The 23,646-nt window shown below is 48.8% G+C and overlaps 1 protein-coding gene across 10 annotated transcripts in view; it reads left to right on the forward strand.

Annotated features, from left to right (window-relative positions):
- Positions 1 to 10,232: 10,232 nt before the first annotated feature.
- Positions 10,233 to 23,646, forward strand: part of LOC144144961 (protein lev-9-like) — a 300,769-nt gene continuing 287,355 nt past the window's right edge. For 9 of the 10 annotated variants that reach the window (XM_077676464.1, XM_077676468.1, XM_077676483.1 and 6 more), the window contains exon 1: positions 10,239 to 10,398. In XM_077676464.1, coding sequence (XP_077532590.1) covers positions 10,332 to 10,398 — 67 coding nt within the window. In that variant the 5' untranslated portion in view covers positions 10,239 to 10,331. Of the gene's footprint in view, positions 10,399 to 23,646 lie in introns of all 10 variants that reach the window. The other variant, XM_077676523.1, reaches the window with a different exon arrangement.

A 23,646-nucleotide genomic window follows, 5' to 3' on the forward strand; every position in this document is an offset into this window, starting at 1 on the left:
GAATTCTAACGATTGTGGCACTACCACGCAGCCAAGCGGAAACTGGTGTTTCTGCATGGTTTTTATGGTTTTACTGGAGGTCTGAATGGAGCCCCCGAATACGGCAATGGTGGTGGCACGTTGAAGCAATCCGTAGTAACCGTCGCTTTTTTGCTGCAGTGAACTGCTGCTTAATCAGGAACCATTGTTTGTAGAAAGCACTGTGCTGTCACCAGTTTCTGATAAGAAACCTGGTGTGAAGTGGGTAGTTCTCTGTTCAAAATGTAACGATGTTCAACGATGTCTTCGTTGTCCAAAAGGCGGATGTTTTTAACTTGAAGGGGGTACGACATAACTGCCACGAAGAGAAACCTGGCTCGCTGGTTACTCTTGAGAGCGGAATGCAGAGCGCTATTGCGTTGCTGCGTATTTAAATGGTCAGGCGTAGCCCAGCAGTGCATGGCCCTTTGTGTTGTGTGTTGGCATTGTACGTTGGCCAAGACACCTCTGTGGGTGGTATGTGATGCGCCTCGTACCTAATGGATAGTTTAGGCGTGGGCGAGTTTTTGTCGGCTATGTTGACGTCGACGCGAAATGGGAATTGTTGAATCAGCTGTGATTTTTCAAGAGCAGTTATCATCATTTGAATCAGAATGAATGAATAAAATCTTTAATAAAAACAACAGGTGCAGTTGTTAGGGCACCCGCCAGGTGGAGGGGATCCTAGTCCGTGATCCCTTGGCTGCGGCTGGCTGCGCGGGGCCTTTGCACCAGGTCAAGCTGGAACGTATAGGGTCCTTGGGTCCTTGCTGGTAAAACGCGCCGTCCACTGTTGTATGGAGGGGTTGGGGTTTGGTTGCAGGTCCGGTGTCTTTTGGCACTCTCACACCTGATGGTATTATGTACCGGGCGCTGGGCAGTAGTTGTAGGTGTCTTGATAGTCTGTCGGATAAATGGCATGAAGACGGGCACAGTGTGGATGGGTGTTAGTTTGAAGTCGTCTGAACATTGTTGCTTCATCCCTTGTGAGTTGGTGGCGTGGAATGGGGAAAATTTTTCGTTTGTGTCGGTAGTCCACCAAGATATCTGTGCAGCGAAAGAGAGGTTGCGGGTTAGGTGGAGGAGGTGGTGACTGCCCCGTGAGAGAAACGGCCCGGTGTACGTAACCGGGGGCAGTGGCGTGAGCCGCCTCATTCCCCTCAAGAAATTCCTGTCCTGGCACCCAAACTATATAAACTGCTCTAATGCTCGGTCTTGTTAAAAGAAGACGAAGTGCCGTTTTAGAAATTCGACCTTGTGAGTAATTTCTGCACGCTGCCTGAGAGTCGGTAAGTATGGTGATTGGGTGTTGGGCAGTGATGATGGCGTGGGCTATCGCGGCTTCTTCGGCAGTATCAATAGCTGTGGTATTGACTGTGCAGGATGTGATTTCTTGTCCCCGTCCATTCACTACACAAGTTACGGGCGCGGCATGGTGCGGATAAGGGAATACATCCACATAACACGTATTTAAGTCGTTTGCATATCTGGCGGACATGGCTCGTGCTCGGCAATTCTTCTGGCCTTGTTGAACTCCGGATGCATATTTCTTGTTATTGGGGCCACTCGTATGTGTTGTCGAATCTTCAAAGGTATGCTTGTTTTCTAATCTTTAACCGGTGGAGTCGTATAACCTAATCGGTGAAGAGTTGCGCGCCCCGTCGTTGTTTTCTTCAGGCGCTCTATCTGAGAGTGTGGTGCGCTTCTTGTAATTCCTCCAAACTGTTATGCACGCTCAACTGTAATAATTTAGATGTCGATGTCTTCGAAGGCAGCCCGAGTGTACTCTTGTAGGCTTGGCGAATAAATCTATTTAATCTGGCTCTTTCGTTCGTTTTAAAGGGGCCCTGAAAGGCGTTTTGAGCACACTAAATGAACTAGCGCAATCGTTAGATTGGGTCGTCAACGTCATCTGTGCCAAGTATTACTCTTTTACGCGCAGCGGAAAGCTCACACTTTTGTTGCAAAGTTTGTCGCTTTTTTCTCACCCTTCCCTTTGTGTTTTTGGACGCCGCCATCTTCACATGTCTACGTCATCGATTCCCATCTGTTCGTCATGAGCTAGACATCCTGCTATTGGGCGACTTTTTCACGCACTTCCGGCAAAGAGATGAGTCGTCTGCTCAGCGTCGGCTCGCAGGCTGATCTGCCAGCGTAGTGCCGGAGTGCTTGGACATCTTACGACAAACGAAACAATTGTAAACAAACGCTTAACCGTTTGTATTGAATGCAACATGGCCATAACACGACATGGATATTATCTTACCTGAGTACGTTCCGTAAAGAAAGCGTTGAAGCCCCGGGGCACGTCTTTCGTGCAATCGCAGAGAACGCCCTGAGCCGAATGCCCGGGTTTGACGCACACATTTTATTAAACTTCAAAACAATCCAGAGATCCGTTTCGAACGAACACAACGTCACAACATGCGTTGCAAGTCTGAACCGCGATTGAGAGACGATGGGGTGCCTCCTCCTGCCCGTCGTAAATTCGGCACTCACCTCGCGCGCGGTTTGCGGGGACGAACAGCGAGTCACTTAACTCTGGCGCACAAGCCGAGATGGCTTTTAGCCACGCACACTGCACATACCCCCTGTGAGGTAGAGTCGTACGTCACTCGAGAAAGATAATCCAGACCATAGGAAGCACTATCCACCCGCAGAAGCACAACGTCGCATTTAATCGCGGAACAAAGGCGCCCACAACACACACACCATCGCCTCCTGTAATGCCAAACGCATCTCGCACTTCCCAGTGGGAGTGAATGTACGCCTGCAGTGCCTACATGTCGCGAGGTGGGGCCCCGAGCTGAACCGGGATCACGGAACCGTAACTGACTTCTAGAGTGGTTTGTGCCTTGTTGCCAAGGCAACCGATGTTAGAGATTGTCAAAGAAATGGCGCTCGCTCCAGCGCTAGAAAGGTCAGAGCCGTGGTGGAGCATGTTTTGCCAACGTTGCCGCTCTCCACCACGCATCGCCCCAAGCTGAACTGGTCCAGAGCCTTATAGAAGGCTCTGAACTGGTCACATGATTGAAGCGGGTTGTGCGCGGGTTCTGTATCGGTTTAAAATGGTTTGTTCACATGCCGCCGGCAGGCATTACCACCGCCACCACCAGCGGGGCCACATCTGATACGGCGCTTTTTGGATAAACAGCGCGCGGTGCATCAAAGAGAATGAGCGCACGATCCTCCTCGTGCGGTGCGGCTGCGAGTTCGCCACCGATAAAAAGTCACGTGCCGCCGTGCCGCCGATGGCAACTCTACCAAAGTACATCGCAAAAGGGCAAGGCCAGACCGCCGCACACATGCGGCCAGATTTTTCGTTCGCTTTTCCAGCCTTCAGCGGAGTGCGAGATTCATGGTGTCAACAAAGCTTGCCCGTAGCAGACGGCAGTATAAGCAGCGCAGTAGCGCAAGTACGTCACCGCTGAGGAGCGCAGCATCATGGGAGGGAAGGCTTTCGCGCCGTCAACAGCGGGGAGTACGTTGAAAGGAGGAGGAAACGCGGCGCGACGATAATGCGCGGTTTTTGATTTACGAATTCTCAGCTAATACTCATCGCTTTAACAAAATTCTTGCGGGAGGAGATTGCTAATACATTGCTTTATTTGGTTTCATGCACATCCGTGCATCGGCGGAAGGTATTTCAGGACCCCTTTAAGGGCCAAGTACGGTGTTCCATAGGTGATTCTGCTTATAAGTACTGCTTGTATTATTTTGAGCGCGTCAGGTTCTTTGAGGCCACATTGACGATGTGCAACGCGCTGAATTATGTGTGTCAGCTGGTTGACAGTCTTCTGGAGGGGAGCGGTTGTGTGGAGCCCAGAGAGATTTTTTGGAGACAACAAGTAAATGAATTCTCAAGTGCAGCACAGTTGGGACGGGTTGCTCATTTATGAATAGGTCCGGGTCTGGGACGGCGGACTTGTTTTGTTTTCCGGGTACCAGCACTAAGTGTCAAAAGTGCCGATTTCTCTGGGGCACATTGAAGACCTCGTTCTCGAAGGTATCTTTGCGCGTTGTCTATAGCGGCTTCAAGTGCTTCTTGTTGCTCAACCATGGATCCTGTAGGGGTACAAGAGGTGAGATCATCTGCGTAGATGGCATGACAAAGGTGGGGAACATCTTGCAATAATGGTGGGAGATCCTTCATGGCAAGGTTGAACAAAAAGTGGCGAGATGACTGGCCCCTGTGGGGTACCACGAGGGATCGTCTTGAAAGGAGCAGACCATCATTGTCCAATTGCAATGGTCGCAGTGCGTTTTGGTGAGGAAGGCTGTGACGTAATTGTACACTCCCTGCCCATAATCAATGGATGAAACGCCCTGAAAAATAGCAAGGTGACTGATGTTATCGAAAGCAGCTTTTTGCGGGAGGAGAGTCGAGTCCGGCCGTGTAACACTACTAAATTTTGGGGCGGTGTATAACAAAAAATTAACACCGCAATCGCAACGTGAGACTTCTCGATATGTCACTGCTGTCTTCCTTAACGCTGAGTGAAGGTGAAAGAGGATTTGTACTTACTTGATGCGGCATTCTCCAGTTGTGTATAAGACGCCTCTCTGACTGTCAGGAATCATTTAAAGATAAAGCCGAAGAGGGATAATGTTCGTTTTGCTCTATTTATGTGAAAGCGCGAAAATGCTACACGCTTGGAACAAGCGTGAAAAAAATCGTTGACGCTCACGCTTCCTAAGCGTGAAAAAATTTAGAGTGTACAGACACTGGCTTTTTCATTCAATGGGACAGTTATGCTTCCGCATTATCTAAAAAAGGCTAACGCTTGAATACAAGTAAATTTATAAACACGTATCTCCTCCCCACCCCACCCATCAATTTAAAAAATACAAGTGCTCTTTTCTCCGTCACGATTTGCGCAAACGGGTGCGAAAAATTCGAATGCTGCATTTGGCCGCGCATGGAGAATGAGCATCTTGTCATGAGCATCTTACACCGAAAAATCCACGTGGTTGATTACGTTTGTGTCACGGGCTATCATATTTCATTGCGATGTCTGTTTTCAGTCTTTTTTTATTTTTTCGTTGTTCTATTTTATCCTATATATACAGGGTGTCCCAACTATCATGCACCAAGATTAAAAAGAGTAATAGCGTAACTCGAAGAAAACCTGGTGCATAATGTTCGCAGTACTGAAGTTTGAATAATTAATTGTAATTATTATCTAACTCGAGAAGTACTGTCCTAATCACTAAAGTGTCAATGAGGAACTTGTAGGGAGCCACGAGGGGCATCTAATTGCGTACACATTTATTCTGACTGATGAAGAAAGCCCGCGAAATATAAAGAATACCACGTGACGGCGCCACCGCGCGCATCGTAAAGCAACGCCCTCAAACAGGCTGCCTCTGAGTTAGCCAGAATGAAATAAACAAAAGAAAGAAAGAAGAAATCCCGACCGAGTTTGTGCTTTATCTGCACACGCGCCCCGCGAATCTTGCTGTTGCTGCTGCTTCCATGCATGCCATTATCAAGATGATGCGCTGTCTCTTCGGGCGGGTGACAGGCGAAGCAGTTGCTTTCAATCTGCTTATTTGGGGACGCTGCTTTACGATGCGCGCGGAAGCGCCGTCACGTGGTATTTTTCATATTTCGCGGGTTTTCTTTATCAGTCAGAATAAATGAGCACGCAATTAGTTCGTCGCTGAAAATACCGCAGTTAGATGCCCGTCGTGGGTACCTACAAGTGCCTCATTGACACTTCGGTGATTCGGACAGTAATTCTTGAGTTAGATAATAATTACAATTAATTATTCAAGTTTCATTAACAAAAAAAATACTATCCGCTTCGCCACAGTACAGCAAACATTATGCACTTGCTCTTTTTTTAAACGCCATTGCTCTTTTTTTAAATCGTGGTGAATGATAGCTGGGACACCCTGTATATTTCTGCTGCAATAAAGCGCTCAGTTGTTCGTCAGCGCCTGTGTTTTTGTCTTCCCTTTCTTCGTCCTGTCATTCGCGCTGTTTTTCTTAGTGTAACAATGTACCAACTGACCCGTCAGCAAACCCTTCTGGAATAAGGCTACTGATAAGTATATAAGCTACTCATAAGGCTACTCATAAGTATATAAGCTACTCATAAGGCTACTCATAAGGCTACTCATAAGGCTACTCATAAGTATTGCACTCAGCGCAGCCCCCAAACTGTGCAAGACAGTAACTTTGCATTCCCAAACACAGTACTCCCACTAACTAACCCAGCAGCATGCAAGCCACAAGCTTGCTGCACTGCACAATGATTATAGGCTTACGCCTGAAAAGGGCCTACTTGGGAATTTTATTATTTCTTTTGAAAATTCCCAGCACCTGGATAGCTTAATTGCTTGAGAAGTGCGCTTTCATTGAAAAAATGGAAGGAAAAGATCAGAACCCATGTGATGGCAGAACACAAAAGAACACACACACACAAAAAGAACACTGCCATCAACTGTCGAATATACAGCCCGAAAACGCCAGTTTTGATCTAGACATTTTTTCCTTCCCGACCTTTCACATAACCGGGTCTGTTGTCATTGCAAAGTTAGCAAGCTCCGTGGTGCGTAGGACAAGTAGGACAAGCTTGAGTTTTTATTGAAGCGAAGCGATGATAACAAATATAGCACATAAAATTGTTTGTGAATCAAGAAAAGTTTTTCTCTTTTTGAAAGAACCTCGCGACATATCCCCTTACTTTACGCGCACTACGTATTTGGTATTTGTAGAAAAAGCAGCGCTAAAATGGGCGAAACATGCAGAAAGCAATATAGGGAAAGCGCTGCACTGTTTGCCCAATGCTCGGCCGATCTGCCTTTTTGCTGTTTTGTCTGCCTTAGTACTGCTGTGTTTTCGGTAGAGGTTGGCGAATATATAATTCGGAAGTGTGAATTGAAAACGAACAGTAAGAACTATCTGTGAATGAAATATAGTGGACTACGAATATCTTCGCTTTTGTAAACAGTCTCGAACACCCCCACCACCTAGTCACATTAGCCCAATTCGGCGCTGCTAGCGGCCTGGCGCGCTTCATTATGTGGCTGCCAGCCTCCTATCCTACCGCATCTTTCCACACCAGCAATATCCGGTCCTCTTCTCTTAAATAAAAAATATTTCTCAATCCATATCAAATCGTCCTCGACCGCCGCGCAATAGCAAGCAATAGAACATGGAGACCACGCAAATATTTTAATAGCATCGGGAATACTGGCACCTCGTGAATTAAAAAAGCGGTTGTTCTGCTTAAGGTGTCACTAAGGCTCTACCGTCCCTCAACATGGCGACGTGTAGGCCTATTTTAGCAGTTTTAAACGCATCAGATAACATCATCTATATGTTGCAGTCGTAGGTATCTCGATGCAACCACCAGGTGGTAGTTTTCACGTTGAGGAATTACAGGAATTGAATTGGACTTTCCGGACATTCCAGGACTCGGAATGAGCAACATATTGGCACCCCGCGGAATTGAAGGGAATGGAATGGCGGAAATGTCTAAATCTTCAGTATGAAAACGGAATGAAATGGGGCTGCTCATCCCGCTACCCTGGTTGTTTCCCTGGTTGTTTCCGCCACTGTTGTTTCCCCACCCAGGCCAGCCCTATAAACCACCAGATGTGGCTTGCATTCTTGTCAGTTGTGGGAATTGCGGAGGTCCGCCATCTTCCCTATCTCTCTCGGCTCGCCGCGGAGGCGACAGGGGGACGTCCCTCTCTCCCCGCGGCCCCCGCGGCGGGGGGCGCTGCCGAACCCCTCACGTGACGGGTTTTGTCCGGAAGTTCCGGGCGACCTGATCCGGGGCCGAGTATTCTAGTTTACTATAGACAAAGGGAGAGCCTCTTTGGATAGCAGCCATCATCGGGAGCGGCCGTACGTACGACTTGCCCCTTTTTGGCCTTCGTTTGTCCGCCCTCGCGCCTGTTTCTCCCGTCCTGGCTAAGGTGGTCTTGGCGGTGGAGAGCGACGCGCCCGACGTCCCTTATTGCAGTGCAATAAACGTCGGAGTGGGCGAATTCTGTGTCCTGTGTTCCTTGATGTTCGCTATCGCTACGCCAAGTCGGCAATCCATGGCGGTGTTCAGCGGAGCTAGCCTTGCGGCCGAATCTCGAGGATCGAGCTAGGCCACCGTAAGAACTCTGGTCCCCACACAGTACACGTCTCTTGTACTGGCTCCTCGCCCGCCTCTGCAGCTCCACCGACGTGAAATTTATATGTTTACGTCTTGGACACCTTGCTCATCCATCCAAACATCGCCAGACACGGGGTTGAGCAAGAATGGATGAATCAATTCGCTGCATTAGAGTACTCAACGGTAATCGTGTGGCCAGAGAAGAAAACTTCGCGTGTCCGCAACCACACATGCCCACGAGAAGGTTGGCAAAGAACGATGGAGAGCTTCTCGCCGCGCGCTAAAAAGGTCGGATATTTTGTTTGCTTCCTAGCTTGCTTCACGTCACGACCGGAGGAAAGCATCCACGGCATGCGCGGTTCTCCAAGAACTCCCCTTCAGCGTTCACACAGACGCCTCCATTGACCGTGCGTGGCGTCTCTTTGCATTCTCCCAGCGCGCAACCTTCACCGTCGGACCTGTCGCCCTGCGATCACTATTCACAGCGCTTGTGCTTCCCCAGTTGGAGTACTGTGCCCCTGTGTTGTTGCCGTATCAGGCCTCCCGTGTTGTACGTCTCGCAAGCGTACAGAGGCGAGCAGGATTTGCCGGGACGGGAGCATCTCCTGCTCCCGTTACCGCGACTCCTGCTCCCGTTGCCGCCGTTACCGCGACTACCGCACGCTGGAGCTGCTTTGCGCCGTCGGCTGGTAGCAGCCCCTCGCGCAGAGGTACGACACTGCATCACCCCGGCTGCTTCTGGCAGTTGTTGACCCTCTCGGAGCCCCCACCCACTGGCAGGGAATATTCATTGCTCCAGCACCAACGACCTGGCCCCAATCTCTGCCCGCACAGTGCGCCACCAGAACTCCTTCGTTCCGCGCGAGCTCAGCTTGCGGCGCTCCCTCCCAAGTGCGCTCAGGAGTCAACCTGCCAGTGACGTGGATGAAGTGAGGAGCCTCTACCGCCAAGCAGCGTGCCGCCTGAGAACGGCCCACTGAACGACTAAACCCACTCCAATGCCTCTCTACATCCTTTTCATCCTCCTCCCCTCTCTCTTTTTCTTGCACTGTAATTTCGGTGTGCTGGGTCCCTGGTATGGGCCTTTGGCCTTTCCAGCACACCCGAGCCCTCATCGGTTGAAATAAAAAGTTGTTGTTATTGTAGTTTTTGTTAAAAAACGAATTCTCCTGCTCCGTGTCTCCACTGCAGTTCCAGGGCAAATTTGAAATCGCGTGAAATTACCATAGGAAAACTGGCGTTATTTAGTGTGTCCCACCAATTCCAGCCCGACTACGACGACCCCCAAGGAATTTCACCGTATTGAAGGAACTTCCCTTCAGGAACGCTGTTGGCTTGTTTGCGAAACCAATGAAAGAAGTCTACAAATTAAAAAACAAAACAAAAAACAAGCCCTCTTCGGTGGACTCCGCAACCCTTTCGATAAACGATTTCACTATTTCCTTCGCCTCTGAAAGCATTGTCAAAGCTATAGTCATCAACAGCACAGAGCGGGACTGCGTGATTTTCTCGTCGCACCAGAACTATCCATCTCCCGGGTATTCTTTGCTTAACGGCTGTTTCTCAGATGGCTATCGAATGCGTTTATTGCTGACACAGAAAGGAAGCGGTCAATAGCTGCTACATTGCTGTAATGACGTAATTCGAGCGCTCAAAGAACGTCAAGACTCCGAAAAGAGAGAAAAATCTTTTGAGCAGGCTTCCAAGTTATCTGATGGTCATAGAGCAGTTTTTTGGCTGAGGTACTTCATGACCCCTATTCTACGCACTGGATGTGCTTGTTGACTACGATCTGAATCATTCAAGATTTGTAAAAATTATGAAAAAAGTGTTGCAGGGTTCCTTTAAACCTAGTATCGTTGAATTTGTTTAAAAGGAAGTGCCGGCTTGTTTTTCTCATCTCACTTAGTTTCTTCAGCGCAAAAGTAACCACGGGTAGTCATTTGGAGACTCGTTCGCAAGGCGGAACAAATGTGTTGAGCTGGGAAACCAGAGAAGACGTGGCGTTGCCACTCCGCGCTGCCATCTGCCAGCGTTTTTATCTTAGCCGCAGGAGCCGTTTCAAGTTTCCCAGCTCGGTTATCGCTGCTTTGGGCTGCTAGACACAAGGCTCGTGGATCTGTCTTCAATTCGACCCACGCTCGGGAGCGAGCTTCAGAAGCGCTCGCAGAACTCAGCGGCCAGCCCATAAGCATGATGCTTTCATTGCTCCTGGCCGTAACATGGGCGTGCTGCGTCCGACCAGCCCTCGCGGAAACGAGTAAGTGCTGCCTTTTGTTCTTGTTTCTGCATCGCCAAAAATATTTATTGGCTCCGCTGTGGTATCTTTACACAGTGTCGGGGACTATCCACATACTCAGTTTACTCGGGGAACACAGATCACGGGCGTCATCGTTAACCCGGTCCGTACGTAAAAGATGTCGCCCTGTTGGGACGTTCAGTCAGCCGCCAACAAATACGAAGAAAACAGTAAGCCAATGAAGTTCTTCGCTCGAACAGACAAAGCACTGACATATAAATTAAGTCCTCGCGTATTATCACATTTGGCGAAACGCGCAAACACGGGTTTCGCCAAATGTTCTGGTAATCCAAAGCACTGACGTCATTTAGAGCCTCACTTTAAGGGTAATAATAGCAAAAAGATCCTCTGTTGGACTCTTTAAGCTCAGTATAGTGTACATACTTTGTTATTTTATTTATAGTTTACAAACTAACAAACTAAAGGAGCATTCTTCGAGGCAGAAATTGTGTTGTGGCGTAGTTTCAACAGAGGGAACGAACTGCGACGACGCACCGGCGGTCGGCCGACTGATTCTGTCGCACGGTCGGTGAGCCCAGCAGTAGCACAGTCAAGCCAAGCTATCTCGTTTGATGTCATACGAAGCGTCATAGGAAATCGGAACAGAGGATACAGAGAGGAGGACAGGAATTTCGAATTCTACTGCCTAAGGTCGCGTAAACGCAGCGAGAGTGGTCAAAGCATGGCCTAGAGACTCCAGACTAGAAATTTCGCAAGTAATCTTGCAATTTTTACAAATCACTTCAGTTTCCCTTTAAGCCTTACTTTGAATCTAAACATCGTATTATCGCTGCTCAGAATCTTGCCTAGCACCTCTACGTACTGAACAATACCAGGGTTGTCACTTAAAATGAAGTCAGTTTCATTTTGGTTCCACCGTTGAGGCTTTTCAATGTTCATTTCCTACTCTTTCGTTTGTGGAAGGATGTGTTCATTACCCCCTGTTATTCCTCTCTGCAAACCCCACCAGTGTACCTACCTCCACGACTGTTGCGACTGCCTATACCAAAGATTCCCACTGACCTTTCTGCTATTTGCATCTCACATACTTTTGCGTTAAAATCTCCTATCAAAATCGGGAACTGTGTTGCTCCCTTCTTCATGGCTGATTCAACGTCCTCGTAGAACTGTCTACGACTTCATAATCGTAGCTAGCTGTTGGAGCATAGGCTTGTGCTTACTTTACGTGGGCCATGCAGGTAAAACACAGGTTTGGCTTATTCGAAATACTGCCTCGTTAGAATCATATTGATATCACTTTTAACGTAAACTTCGCTGAAATAAGCTATATAATTAGAGAAAAGGAGAATGGTCATGGTCATGCGACTAACCAGCTCACTTCTCTCACTAGAACCAATGACGTAATATGCACAGCTGTGCGATTGGCAGAGGCCGAAAAAAGCAAACACAAGTTAGGCAGGTCTTATAATCTTGTAGAACGAGATATATTCACTTAAATGTAATGCATATTCATTTTATAGTAGCAAGAATTGGTGGGTAAACAATGGAAGTTACGGATAGAAGCACCAGTGTGTACTGTTGTTGGTAGTGTTCGCGCTAGGCTTGTTATAGCTGCACAGCAGTCCGGCGCTTCTGGGTTGTCTCGCACCACGAAGGCCGATTGGCGTAAGCAACAATGTCTTAGGGGACCCTGTTTGTCGAACATAGCCCATGTTTCACGAAACGATTACTACTTACCGCAATAAAAACAAGACCTGTCCTTGTTACGTCATCGCAGACGTCTCGAAGCACACTATTTGGCGGGAGATACAATATTTTAACTTGAATTAACTCATTTCTCACTGAATTAAGCACCATTTGCTGTCCGACGAGCGCTGGGGGCACTATGAAACACCAAATTGTTCGAATAAAACACACTTGTATTTTGTCTGCATGGTCCCCTTTATTAAAACCTGTATCGCTTGTTTAGCTTGATCACAATGATTGCGACTCCTTCGTTACTGGTGAAGAATTCCACGTTCCCTGCTATTGCTCTGTGGATTAGGGAACAAACCCCATTCTCTTTCTTTTCTTGGGGCCCTCGATAGCACAGAATATACCCGCCGCGGTGGCTCAGTGTCTATGGCGTTGTGCTGCTGAGCCCGAGGACGAGGGTTCGATCCCCGGCCATGGCGGCCGCTTTTCTGATGGAGGCGAAAAGCGAAAACACCTGTGTGTTCGAGATTTCTGTGCACGTTACGGATCCCCACATGGTCAAAATTAATTCGGAGCCCTCCACTAAGGCGCGCCTCATCGCCTGTATAGCGTTGGCACGTTAAACCCCACAAAAAACAACAGCACAGAATATGCCTGCTACTAAGCCCCACGAAGCCTTCTCATGTTCTTCTAACTTAACTTAATCATATAATATGCCAGGTAATGTTGGAGCGCTCCTCTAGTAGTACAGATAAACTTCCTTCGCTAGACAAAGTTCGCGTGTTGAACGTTGCCAGGTCCAAGTTCCAAAGGCAGCCTGTCGGGACCCAGAGATTCTTAGCACCCTCTGCTGTATCACTGACCTTACCGCCGCCGTGATCCGATGTTTTACAGCTCCCGGAAACAGGGGGCCGATAGTTGCATTGCTCAGCATGAATAAACATGCCGAAGGCGCCCTCTTCAGCTTATCTAACGCAACCCTAAAACAAGTAGAAGAGTATATCTATCTCGGACAGGTTGCCAGAGCTGACCCCAATCACGAGAAAGAAATTCAGCGCAGAGTAGGTATGGTCAGGAGTGTTTTCGGCAAACACTCACAAATAATGAAAAATAACCTACCTCTATTACTCAAAAGAAGAATATACAACCAAAGCATTTTGCCGGTGATGACATGGGGTAAGAGGCGTGGAGCCGCCTGGTCTTCTTCTGCCGATACGCGAGTACAAGGTCCATCGAGCGTGGACGTCAGGAGTGACCGCTGTGCGGTAGCGGGCCTTGTGTAGAAGGACCTGCAGGAGGCCTCGCGGGATGTTGATTGATTGACTGTACGGTTCAACGCGCCGACGCAACGCAGGCGATGAGGCGTGCCCTAGTGGAGGGCTTCGGATTAATTTTGACAACCTGGGGATCTTTAACGTGCGCCGAAATATCGTACACACGGTCGTTTTTGCTTTTCGCCTCCGTCAGAAAAGCGCCCGCCGCGGCCGGGAATCGAACCCGCGACCTCGTGCTCAGCAACGGAACGCCTTAGCCACTGAGCCACCGCGGCGGGTTGCCTCGCGGGATGTCCTCGGGCACTGGCCTGTCTGGATTTGGGGTCATTTCCTTGAAGTGACGGCGTTGCCGCATTTTTCGGTTGCGGCGCTCAACGAGTGGCTTGTTGAGGGCAGGTTCGGAAAGCGGGGCGGGCGTCGCATGAGAGTTCTAAGAGGTACGAAGTGACACAGACGCCATGCGATTGGCCACCTAGTTACCTGGGTTGGACCGCTGGCCGGGTCCAACCCATTCTATAAGAATTGTGGTGTCATTTATTTCGGCGTTGTTGTCGATGGTTCGTCTAATTGCATTAAAAATGTAGTCACGAGGATCTGGGGCGCTAGACCACAAGGCCCGAGATAGCTCGTTCGCGAGCACGGAGCAAGAATATTTAGGAGGCGAAAAGGCCCATTGCCGCAAGCGCGGACGAGCGACCAAATAATGTCACAATGAAAATCAAGGCGGACTGCAAAGGCTCGTCCTGCGGCAGCGAAGAAGAGGTAGCGGCACCTGATGAACGAAATGATAGCGGCTATACTTCATTCCGGGGCTGCGTAGTGAAATGCCGATCGCGGTGGCGGCGCAGTTGCTTGACCCGCGGCAGATGCCGCTAGCTTAACCAACGCCTCCTGTATAATCCTTGCCTAAAAATGGCCAAACAGCCACTCTCCTGTTGCTCTCTCCTACCCTTTCCCGCCCCGTAGCCTTCCTACGCGCTTTCATGTCCGCCAGCCAGCGCCGCTTCTCGGAAACTGCGGAAAATAGTTTACAGTTTGTTAAGCGTTCCCTAAACGGCGCTCCGACGCCTTCGAGGCAAGCTGACAGACAAACGTTGAAGTGGGTGCAATGTTCGCGACTCGCGAGCAGTGACGTATGGCGGGACGTCCGCCAGCGCGCGCCACATAGCGGATGAGTGCCTGAACTAAGCGTCCCACCGTTCCCACTGGAAAGCGGGTGATGCGTTAGGCAATGTTTATACAGGCGGCGTTGGCTTAACTTATGACGAGCGCTTGTGACATTACCTGGCCGCGCTAGGAAGCCTCGTTTCCCTCTTATCCTATTAGAGCTCCACGCTCCCTAGTTTTCAGCTGCTATAGTTAAGAAAGTAGTGATAGTAGAGCATCCGATAAACCTCGAGCGACGCCGGCGCAATCCGGCGGAGCACGCTTGACATTATCAGCGCGCCCGTTTCAGGCCGCTCAAGTTGAAAAAGCACAATTGTGTGCTAAAATCCTCCTGCAGCGCCGTCTAGAATCGAGCTGCAATATGCACTCCGTTGCGTAAAGTAGATAACCCGCTATTTATTTTAAAACTCCGGCCTGGACCCAGCCTTCTTTCAAAGCTCCGCCGCCTAAAAGTGGCGCTGGGAGGCTCCGATTTTCCCCGTGTTCTGCTCTTCCACTGAATTATGTTTGCTACGTGGTTTGAGGGTGGCCCCAGTGCAGCTCAGCGCAAGCCCAAACCAAGTAAGCGAAAGAGTTCAGTGTAGCGAAAGGAACGCGCCCTCCTCCCGGCTCTGTCAAATGTGACCGGCTTTGTGTACGGGCGGACGGCGGCCGTAGTAGCAGAAATCGCCCCAATGTTGCGTGCCACACATGTGCGTGCTTGAACATTGACGAGTGCATATTACACGTTGAAGTCCCGTAATCTGTCGTCTATCGTGTTTTTACTGTGTATGAAGACGGCTGCCGAGGGAAAATCTTTTCGTCTTGGCTGCTCCTATCGTACGGACAAGAGCGAACTCTTCGTTTGGACCGAACACCCCCATGACTGTGGCAGCATTTTACTGACGATGGCCTGGGGACATCGTTTTTTTATTGTCTGGTGCTAAGGTTTCTTACTGGAGCATCAGATGCAAGTGACCTCGTGGCCGCGACGCTACAACCACCGGCGAAGTGATGATGATGATGGTTGAATGTTGATGTCGCAAGGCCAACTGGTGCAAAGAGCACCATAACTGAGGTTATATATGAGAGGTGAAAACGTAAACACTAAAATCAGTCAGCAAGAACAAAAGTAAAATCAGAAAACGAAAATGAGAATGGCTGGCGTATAAGGCCAGGGTGCGATCACGCGTGGTTGAAATTACATCTAAAAATTTAACTTCTGCTAAATATTTAAAAACGCGCTTGACAGGAAACATCGGATCGTCAGACAAGAAAAACGCTGGGTGTTGTGGGATGTGTAGTCTGTATAGTTGTGGGAAGTGTTTGCTTCGTGTTGTGTCAAGTGCCTTGCATTGAATGAGTATGTGAACTACGGATAGGGCCCCGCCACACCTGCTACACACAGGTCTTGAAGACCCCGTGAGCAGATACGAATGTCTGACATGTGTGCCCTATCCGTAACCTCGCAAGGGCATCTTCTGTGTATCTGTTGCGCGTGCCAGTGGTGTATGGTCCCAAATGTGGTTTACGTGTAACTTGTTATTCGTCTGTTCACTCCAGTATGGTTGCCATGTGTTGCAAAGTTATTGTCTAATGTGTGGCTTCATGTCAGAGTAGGGCACTGTTGCTATGTCCACTGTATTCAAGCCTGTAGTAGCAGCGGCCATTTGATCTGCGGTTTCGTTCCCGGCAATTCCAGAGTATCCTGCGGCCCAGCAGAAAGTTATTTCAAGGTTTGTTGCATAAGCAGACATAATAGCCTTAAAAACATGATCGATGACAAAGTTATTAAAACTCTTTCCGGATGCAAGTGCGCTAAAACGCTAAAAGAGTCCGTGTACATGATGATTTTAAAATTTGAAGTTGGACGATAAGATTTAGGACAATTAAAATACCGTATGCTTCCGCTGTGAATATACTGTTACAAAGGTTCATTGCTTTGCGGACGTGATAGGTTGGACCGTGCGTAGCACCAGACACCGCAGTTGCAGTCTTGGACGCGTCACTGTAAAACTCTGTACAACGGTACTTATCCTGCAGAAACAAGAAATACTACAGAATCGCAAATCTAGGTGACCTGTTTTTGTTAAATTGCATAAAAGACAGGTCACGCGACAAAGGGCCCACCGGTGAAGTGGACGCCATGGTTGGGCGGGGCTTCAGCTGGTACGCCGCGCCCACGAATGGGCTTCGTACGTGTGTTTGACATAACATCTCGGAAGAAATTCAGGATGGATATTGCATGACCGTGCGTGTCATTTATCGTCAGCACTGCCGACGGTTTCGCTTGAGGCGTTGCGTGTAACGCCAGATTCAGACTTGTCTTAACTGTCGAAATATCATTAAATAATGACGTCATCTGACGTCCCAGGAAGCCGAACTGCGCGAAGCGCCGTTTTACAGCAAAGCAGTATATGTCTCACCTACTCAGTTTTCATTCCGGTGAAGCAGATTTACTCGGTGCCGCTCCGGGGCTCCTCGCCACCGCCAACCCCCCTTTACAACGGTTATCTCAACGATTATTTCCCTCGCCAGCACTGATCCTGTTTCACAAATTGCTCAGTCGGCTGACAGTGGCCATAGCATCGTTATCAGATGATTGCGAAGAATCTACGCCAGCGCGAATAAATCACCCGAAAGCCGCCGCAACCGCCGCCGCCAAGAATGTAGCCGCGGCCGTTGCCGCTTCAAATTCCACCTCGCCCACTAGCTGCGCGCCCCTGCCGGTTGAAAGCAACTTGCCCCGTTGAAACGGCGGCATGAGCGCATCATTCTTCTTTAGCTTGAAAGCTATTCCGAGCAATAGTGTCGCGTCGGCGGCCCTCGTTGACCAGCTGGCCATAGTTCTTCTGGCGGAAGATTAATAATAGATCTTGGTCTGGCCGCATATAAAGTCTTTCTCCATTCGCCAGTGCATTTTACGCCTAATTAGGCGCCTATCCCCCGTTTCCGCCTTAAGCTTGCACGGATGGGGGTGAAGGGAGGGGCAGGCATGCACAGCAGGGCTTAATGACGCTACCAGTGACATACCGTTGTGGTGATGGGAGATTTAAACGTGGCAGTCTCATGGCTCAATGCGCCGAGTCAGCTGTCCTCCGCAATCGAGCGCTTTGGGTCTGGGTTGGTGTAGCGCACAGGCAAAGAGATGCCTACGACTGGGCAGCGAAAGGGACACCCACGTGTGCGTCCACTAGTATAGAGGTCGAAGCTCTCGAGGTGTGAACTCGCTAGGTGTGTCGCTCGCTTGGAGGAAGAAGAGCGTAAACTTAAGGAGCGTCAGACCGAACAGAAGCGTGAATGGGCACGAAAAACATGGAAAGCCGCTGCCGCCGCCGCTTGTTCCTCAAGTTCAAGCTGATCGCGTAGCTGCGAATCCCTCCCAGATGAACAGCAACTGGCCTGCCTGGAACGACGACGTCGGCTAATATCACTCGTTAAGCTTAAAGGGCTTTCAAAGCAACATGTTCGACTATATCTTTCACTTCAGAGCACCCGCTCATGACCGGTTGCCGGGTTGGGAGAGGAGGGCGGGGGGGGGGGGGCACGCGCAGAGCAGATATAGGTTTCATACCCGTACTGATGACATGTCCGTTGTGTTGGCGTGAGATTCAACGAGGCCGTCAAACATCCCAATGCGGCCGGTCCAGTGTAATCTGTGGTAGAGTGGATTCGGTTGGCGCGTTACACCAACAGTGAGATGCCTACGACACGGGTAGGGGGGGAAAGAGTGAGTAACAGGTCGGAGGTTACGGACGTGATTGGTTGGTTCCCCTTGTTTGGGGATCGGTTGCAGAAAGTTTCATGGAGGCTGGGATGGAGCTAGATTTCGACACACCGTTGAGGAACAGGAGGAGGGGCTGTTTGCATTTTCGTTTAAGTTCTGAAGCATAGTCGACGAGATACCGTCTTTACCAGGAGAGCTGTGCTTTTTAACCTGATTGAGAGGAGTCTCCATTTCCGCCATGGTAAATGAGAATATTTCATTGCCCTCGTCCGTAACAGTTACTCAGGGGTGGGGAGGTGGAGGGGTAAAGCTGGAGTTGTGGAAGAAGCTGTAAGCGGCGTCTTGATCAATTGTTTCGATAGAACAACCAAGGCTCAGAGCAATTTTGGCAATACAGTTCGCAGTCTTTTTCTTGCCGTTAAGGTATGGAAATTTGTTTCACAGCTTTTTAGTAGAGGTGTGTTTGTTGAAGTTATCTCAGTAGTCCGCCCAACTCAAGTAATACAGTTGCTTTTCTTGATGATGATAATGATCGTTTTTTATGGCGCAAGGTCGACTAGGAGCAAAGAGCGCCAAAAACAATGCACTTCATGAGATTGGTGTTAAAGCGAATACTAAAGCATTGCAGTTAAAATGTGCGTGAAATGAATGAAAAGGCAATGGAGATGGCTGGTGTAAAGGGCCACGTGGCCAGTGTGCATGATAAGAGATAAGGTTGAAAAATTTGCCGTCGTTGAGAAACTGGAAGGTGCGCTTAGTATAAATCATGGGAAGATCACCTGAAAAGTACGAGGGGTGCAGAGGAATGTTTCCTCTGTATAACTGTGGGAAGTGTTTCTGTCGTATTGTGTTGAGTGCCTTGCATCGTATTAGTATGCGAATCATGGATAAGTGTTCCCCACACCTGCTGCACAGGGCTCTCGGAGATCCAGTGAGCAGGTGCGAGTGTGTTGCATGTGTATGTCCTATTCGCCACCTCCATAAGGCAACCTCAGTGAATCTGTTGTGTGAGTCAGTAGTCTATGGTCCCAAGTGCGGGTTAATGACATGTAGTTTGTTATCTGTCTGTTCATTCCACTGTGCTTGCCATTTGTTACGAAGGTGCTGTCGGGTTTGTGGCTTGAGGTCACTGTGTGGTAGCATTGTTATGTCTACTGTGTTCCTGAGTGCAGCAGCAGCGCCCTCTCATCAGCAACCTCAATGCCAGCGATCCCGGCGTGGCCTGGAACCCAGCACAAGACCAGAACAAGCTTTTGAGCATATATAGACACGATAGTGTTGACAACCACATTGACAATTCTGTTTTTGCATGGCTTGTGTGATCCCAATGCACGGACAACGCTCAAGGACTCTGTATATATTATGGACTTTGGAATTTTGTGTTCAAGAATGTGTTGTGCAATGAGTAAGCTGCCATATGCTTCAGCTGAGTAAATTGTGGTGTATGTGCTCATAGTTCTGCATGCATCAAAGTTTGGCCCATGATCAGCGCAAGACACCATGGTTGCAGTTTTTGATGCGTCACTATAAAACTCTGCACATTGATATTTGTGCTGCAGGGACAAGAAGTGCAGCAAAAGTTCACTTTGTGGTACCCTGGTTTTATGTATTTTCATGAAAGAGAAGTCACAAGATACAGGTTGAAGCTGCCAGGATGGTAAAACATCAGTAAAAGATGACGTGTAAAGGTCTAAAAAGAAGGTGTTGAAACCCGAAGCTCCCTGTCTCACTCTAAGTGGAAACGGCAAAGAAACAGACGGTCGATCTACAAACAATGGAGATGTGAATGTATCATTAAAAACATGTTTACAAGGATGGTTATTCAGTGATGCAATTTTAAAAGCATAGGGCATGTTCATATATGTCCATTGGTCTTCAAGCCACCACTTGTAACATTCAGTACATAGACTTTGAACTGGGCTAGCGCGGAAAGCACCCGATGCAAGGCAAAGCCCCAATTATAGCACTGGATCGAGCATTCTTAAGGCTGTTTTCGTCGCTGACCCATACACGACACTGCCATTGTCCAGCCGAGAACCAACCAAGGCAGTATACAAGAGCAGCAGGAATTCTTTGTCAGTACCATATACGATCGGTATGAGAGGACTTTAAGGATATTCATCGTTTTGGGACATTGATGCTTTAGTTGCTTGATATGAGAAATGAATGTGATTTTGACATCAAATACAACACCTAAGAACTTGTTCTTCTCGTTCACAAGAATTGAAATGCCATTGATAGTAACGTCAGGGTCCGGCTGGATTCCATGATTCCTGGAAAAGACCACACGAGAGCTCTTTCCTGGACTGAGCTTAAAAACCATTCTTGTCTGCCCAGCCGGCAATATTTTTTGACACGAAGCTGGACTTGACGTTCACAGATTGACATATTACATGATATAATTTCTTTTTCTTATTGCTTAATTTCTTTATGTTTGAGCCGGCCTCGCTCCAGGTTTTGAAATCGCCTCCCATTACATTTGTAGTGGTTCACGAGTACGTGGTAGGTATCGCATTGGTTTAGGAAGTGTTGGTCAGGGCAAGGGTATTCTTCATCGACTGTGGAACACTAGGAGTGCTAAATAAGCGCTGTATTACGTTTCCGAGGCTATTGGTCAGATGGAGCAGAATCGATAGGCTTCCCAGTTGGTGGTGGTAATTTGCCGTGTGCCCTGCCGGAATTGAGCCCGTTTTAGTACAAACCATATGGGGTAGCTAGCGATTGCTACCCCAAGAGTCTGTTGCAACCTGCCAGTCATGGACGAAGGGCCCTCTCCCCAACTCAAATCTGGGTTAGTGTCTCTTTGTTTCACGTGCAAAGCGATTTTTGTTTGCAATATTATTCTGAAGGTAGAAACTACAGTTGAGCACGGATATATCGAACACGGATATGGCGAATTATTGTCTATATCGAACAGTGCAAACATCCCCTTGATAATCCCATGCAAAAGTATAGGGCTGTTGTGCGCGTGTATCGAACTACGAATCACGGGTAAATTCGATATATCGAATTCCGTGCCGAAGGTGCCCCTGAAAGTTTGCTTCCTCTGACGGGGTGGAGTTGATGATAATGTTGACTCATCGCAGGAGCTGCCTGGCTTGGTGAGATAAAGGCGGCGTCCGCGGCATTATGTCGCTTCGATGGCCTTCAACAGCTGTTTTCACGCTAGCACGAGGGGCAGCTCAATGATACTAGAACGCGGATAGTGGTTGGGGCGAAAGGACATAAAGGAGCAAAAGAAATTGACCGGAGGCACCCTTTTTCTGTGATTGAGCTGTTTGGTGGCTCGTGCAGGGGGACCGATGCGGCGTTGTATGTTTGTTTTGTCCAAGGCATTCATTTCGGAGTAACGAAGGCGGGAATTCGTCGGGTGCAGGCTGCTGAAAAGATGTTGGTTGAAAAGGCGTTCGAAATTGCCTCGCAGTAGTTTTGAGGGTGATGCACGCATCAACGTTGACGTAAAGGCGAATGTAGCACAACCCGCCCAGGCTATTCCGGAGCGTGTCGGGTGCAAAGCGACTTCGTTGCACGCCTCCAGATGGTGGAGATGTTCCGTTCGGATACTGAAGCTAACGTCACTCAGTGCCTGACAACGTTCCCTACCGCCTACTGCAGCCGAGGTTCCGTCAGCGTTATTCGCCTCTGTTGTGGCACAGTTTACAGCGTTGGTTTTCTCATTTGTGCGTGTTTGTAATCTTGAAGACAATTTGGCGAACTTTACTACGCAGAAGAAAAAACAAGCGAAGCTCAAAGACATTTCAATGATAAATAAAGTCCGGTGGTCATCATGCTGCGGTTCGGATTTTCTGTGCTTTGAGGGTCAAAACGGTAAACTACCGTTTTCCACGACTTAAAAAAAACTCTCAGTGATGTGCGGAGTTGTCAAATAATCTTCAGATAGGCGTATTTTATATATCGAATTATCGATATATCGAATTCTTTCGCGATCCCCTTGGAGTTCGATATATCCGTGTTCGATTGTATACGCTTCCATGGCAGCCTGCAGGTTGTTGCCTCGCGGGGAGTTGGTGGTATATAGTTCCAGGTGGCGTGCTTGGAATTAAAATCTCCGCCTATAATAATGTAGAAGGTTGGGTAGAGCATGCGCAACTCTCCGACCCACTCAAAGGACGCCCTTCTTGAGTACAAAAAGAAAATAATGGTTTTGAAAAAATGTTTCATGCGTACGCCGATTTTGGTACGATGGTAGCGTAGCAGCTAGAGCATACGAGGTCGTCTCCCGAGCCGTGCCGTGCTTGCACTCATCAGTCGGCGTAGGGGCTGGTAGATAACAAGCGACCTTTGAACAAATCACTTGCGTTTGGCTTCCTCACGGCAGAATTTTTAATAACAATGCTTCGTTGTTGCCCTTGAACAGGCGACAGACCTTGAAGGGGACATCGGGTTTCACTAGCATACGCGCACGTTTTGGTCCATCACGACGCAGTTGCACGCGTATAGGCTCCGAAGTTTTTGCCATTCGCACCCGTAATCGCGCAACTATACCAAGGAACACAATCGCCCTCCTTCATGCTAGGACAATCATGGCCTAAACTCAACAGGCGTAACAGTGTGGCAGTGGAACTGCCACGGCCTCAACAAGAAAAAGGCAGTCGTTCAACGGCACATTGAGCCCGTCGCACGCAAACCGGATGTGCTTCTACTTCAAGAGACTCTTGCAGATGCACCGTCCCTTCCCGGTTACAGAGTGCATGCTGGCTCGCCGAACGGCAGGGGCCTCTGCACCCTGGCCAGGAAGGGACTCACCTTCGTCGAGCACAGGTTGAACAACATCAAGATTGAGCACGCACTCACCGAACTAATACCAACCAAGAAAAGGAAACAGATCAGCTTCCTACTAAACGTGTATGGTAATCCATCGCAGAGATATCCCAAATTCTAAGCTCCCCTCCACAAAGCCAGCACCGCGGCGGGCCGCAACACGCTGATCGTGTGCGGCGACTTCAAGGTGATTGACCCCGCCTGGGGCTACGACAAAAGCACAGCGAAAGGCCGGAACCTAGCTCAAGAGTCAACAGAGCTCGACTTTACCCTCATAACGGACACGGAACCCGACGAGAATTAGGAACTCTGCGTCCTGTGACACCACCCCCGATCTCACGTTCGTGAAGAATAACAACCCGGTTACGATCACCTGGAGGAATACGCGGGTAAACCTAGGCACTGACCACACAATCGTGGAGATTGTGATTCCGGAACGCAGCGGCACCAACACCAGAAAACACATGGACCAACTGGAAAGCCTTCAGAGACATTAGAAGTCAGAACAATGAGGAAGGGAGCGAAATCGAAGACATCGAAACCTGGACCACCGAGATCACCAAAGACGGACGTAACTCAACCAAGGAAATAGAAACGGACGCAGAAGCCAATAGAATGAACACC

Source organism: Haemaphysalis longicornis, unplaced genomic scaffold (genome assembly GCF_048455015.1).
Source record: "Haemaphysalis longicornis isolate Haplotype H1 unplaced genomic scaffold, Haemaphysalis longicornis Haplotype H1 scaffold_1, whole genome shotgun sequence".
NCBI lineage: Eukaryota > Metazoa > Arthropoda > Arachnida > Ixodida > Ixodidae > Haemaphysalis > Haemaphysalis longicornis.